We start from the raw sequence: 1,034 nt of genomic DNA, 5'->3' as shown, positions 1-1,034 counted from the left end.
CTACCAGTCCACACTCCATATTGGAGTCCAATATAACCATAAAACCAGTAGAGAACCACTGATAAACTAATGTGAGCAAATAAAATGAGTGAGCAATAATTGCAGGAAGTATATGTAAAAAATGATTTTAGCTTTATTGATCATTTTAGGGACCTTCCAATACTAATCGGAAGGTTGGCGGTTCGATCCCCGGCTCCTCTTGCTGCATGTCGAACCCCAAATTGCTTCGGTGTATGAGTGTGTATGAATGTGTATGAATGATTAGTTTCCATTCTGGTGAGCACTTGGCAGCCACTAAATGCAGTAAGTGTGGCATGTAGTGTACAGCGCATTGAGCGGTCGAAAGACCAATCATACATCCTTAACAGGTGTCTTTCGTGATAAATTCAGTGTTGTCTTCTCATTGTTCTATCAGCTCTCTGGTTCTAATGCAGGACGAGGCTGTTTATCAGAGTGAAGGCTCTGTGACTATAGCTTGTGTTCAGCTCTACAAAGATTAGTTCTTAAATAATAATCTAACCTTTAAAATATATTTTCTAAAAGTATAATGTTATATAGGCATACATATAACTATGTATATTTTTTATGTTTGTATTTTTAGTCCCAAAACACAGAAAAGCAACTTGTAATGTGGGTAAAGCCGACATTTAGGGGGTGGAAGCTGAGCTGCATTATAAAATACTATTACTTCAATTCAGTGCTATCAGTATTAGCAGATATCCAATTTCAGGTATCAGAACCAGAACTGAGAAAACTGGATTGTGCATCTCTAACCTCAATCTATGGATACAACTAGACTGCCTACAGAATACTTCCTGCAGCTAGGGGGCAAACAGTGACTGCACACACTCACCTGAGAATGCAGTAGCAGGTGTGTGCACCTGAGGAAAGGCGACAGAAGCCAAATCTCTGTTTGCTTTCAATGTCAGTCAACACAAATGTGAAGTTCTGTCCAACCTGGTTGACTGTCGGGCTGCGGGGTGAAAGAGGTTCAGGAGGCAGACAGAGAGAGTGAGAGAGAGTGTGTGAGAGAG

At 40.6% G+C, this 1,034-nt stretch overlaps 1 protein-coding gene across 1 annotated transcript in view; it reads right to left on the bottom strand.

The window, feature by feature from the left end:
- Positions 1 to 1,002, bottom strand: part of dennd1a (DENN/MADD domain containing 1A) — a gene marked incomplete at its 5' end in the record, with an annotated part of 18,779 nt that extends 17,777 nt beyond the window's left edge. Inside the window, one exon of the mRNA XM_035668238.1 lies at positions 854 to 1,002. Within this exon, the coding sequence (XP_035524131.1) occupies positions 854 to 1,002 (149 nt within the window). The remainder of the gene's footprint in view (positions 1 to 853) is intronic.
- Positions 1,003 to 1,034: the final 32 nt, after the last annotated feature.

The sequence above is a fragment of the Morone saxatilis genome, unplaced genomic scaffold, assembly GCF_004916995.1.
Source record: "Morone saxatilis isolate NCDOM2014 unplaced genomic scaffold, NCSU_SB_2.0 Contig21, whole genome shotgun sequence".
In the NCBI taxonomy this organism is placed as follows: Eukaryota; Metazoa; Chordata; class Actinopteri; family Moronidae; genus Morone; species Morone saxatilis.
Note: the sequence above shows the minus strand (reverse complement) of the source record. Positions and strands in the feature narration are given on the sequence as shown.